This window comes from Sinocyclocheilus rhinocerous, unplaced genomic scaffold, assembly GCF_001515625.1.
Source record: "Sinocyclocheilus rhinocerous isolate Xijiao unplaced genomic scaffold, SAMN03320098_v1.1 scaffold1214, whole genome shotgun sequence".
Classification (NCBI taxonomy): domain Eukaryota; kingdom Metazoa; phylum Chordata; class Actinopteri; order Cypriniformes; family Cyprinidae; genus Sinocyclocheilus; species Sinocyclocheilus rhinocerous.
This window is the reverse complement of record NW_015627891.1, coordinates 1,436,973-1,438,197: the sequence shown is the minus strand read 5'-3', so window position 1 is coordinate 1,438,197 and position 1,225 is coordinate 1,436,973. Positions and strand designations below refer to the sequence as shown.

Here is a 1,225-nt window from a genome sequence, read left to right as displayed (position 1 = left end):
TTAATGTGGGGTGGGGGGGGGGGGGGGGGGGGGGGGGGGGGGGGGGGGGGGGGGGGGGCTATTATTTCTACCCTCTCTAGTATTCTCGTATTCATGGTCTTTCTCTTGAATTCTCGAGTGCTTTGACTAAGCACTGCGTTGAAATTAGAATACTAATAATGCTTGAATTAATTATGAATGTCTAGCCACCATCCTCCATCTCTCTGTCTGTCAAACACACACACACACACACACACACTCGTACACACCAAAACTGCAATGTCATGTCAAATCGTGAAGGTACAGAGTGGAGCAGCTGGCTGAGCTGGTGAAAGCTGTGTGTAATCTGGGACACTCAGACAGGGTGAGAGAGCGTCCAGTGACACGATTCATTCAAATGCACTTACCTTAGCACCTGGCAGCCCCTCTAGACCTGGTAATCCCATCAGCCCCAGCTCACCCTGGAATAAAAGAAACACATTCCAGCTCAGCAGGGACAACTTCATGTGTGAAAGTCCATGTATGTGCGTTAGAGTTGGGGAGTGAGTGAGTGACTGACTGTGTAAAAGTGGCAATGCAACTAACTCCACTACATTTTTCAGGAAAACTAATAAACTTGTATTTTTTCTCTAATGCAAATTGAACAATTTTGGATTGGAAGTTGTTTAAAGAGAAATGCACAAATGGTAATTTTGAGTAAACAAATCTTGACATTCAAATTCCCCCCCAAAAAACAAAAAAACAATAATACTATTTTAGCCCTGTGGACTTTTAGAAATGTAATGAAAATGTTCATCACAGTGTCATTTTCAATACATCTCAAATGTTGTATTTACATTTAACAGCATTAAAATTTTGAATAAAATGGACTACTTTGTTTTATTAAAGGTGACATATTATGTCCCTTTTTACAATATGTAATATAAGTCTCTGGTGTCCCCAGAATGTGTCTGTGAAGTTTTAGCTCAAAGTACTCCGCAGATCATTTATTATATAATTTTGAAAATGCCTATTTTGAGTGGAAGCAGAAACACGCTGTTTTTCGGGCCCATGTCTTTAAATGCAAATTAGCTGCTGCTCCCCACCCCCTTTTCCAGAAGAGAGCTGCGCCATTACAGCTCGGACCTGCTAAAAACATCTGTTTTGGTTCTGATTATCATGTTTATCGCGATGAAATCATGCGTTTTAAACCACATGAGTTTAAACTTCAGATATATGGTTTTCTGAGAGCACACCCCCGAAGCAC

At 41.2% G+C, this 1,225-nt stretch overlaps 1 protein-coding gene across 1 annotated transcript in view; it reads right to left on the bottom strand.

Annotated features, from left to right (window-relative positions):
- The window catches only part of LOC107736842 (collagen alpha-1(XIX) chain-like), a 196,366-nt gene that overhangs the window by 26,346 nt on the left and 168,795 nt on the right, over nt 1-1,225 (bottom strand). Inside the window, exon 42 of the mRNA XM_016548200.1 lies at nt 387-440. Coding sequence (XP_016403686.1) covers nt 387-440 — 54 coding nt within the window. The remainder of the gene's footprint in view (nt 1-386; nt 441-1,225) is intronic.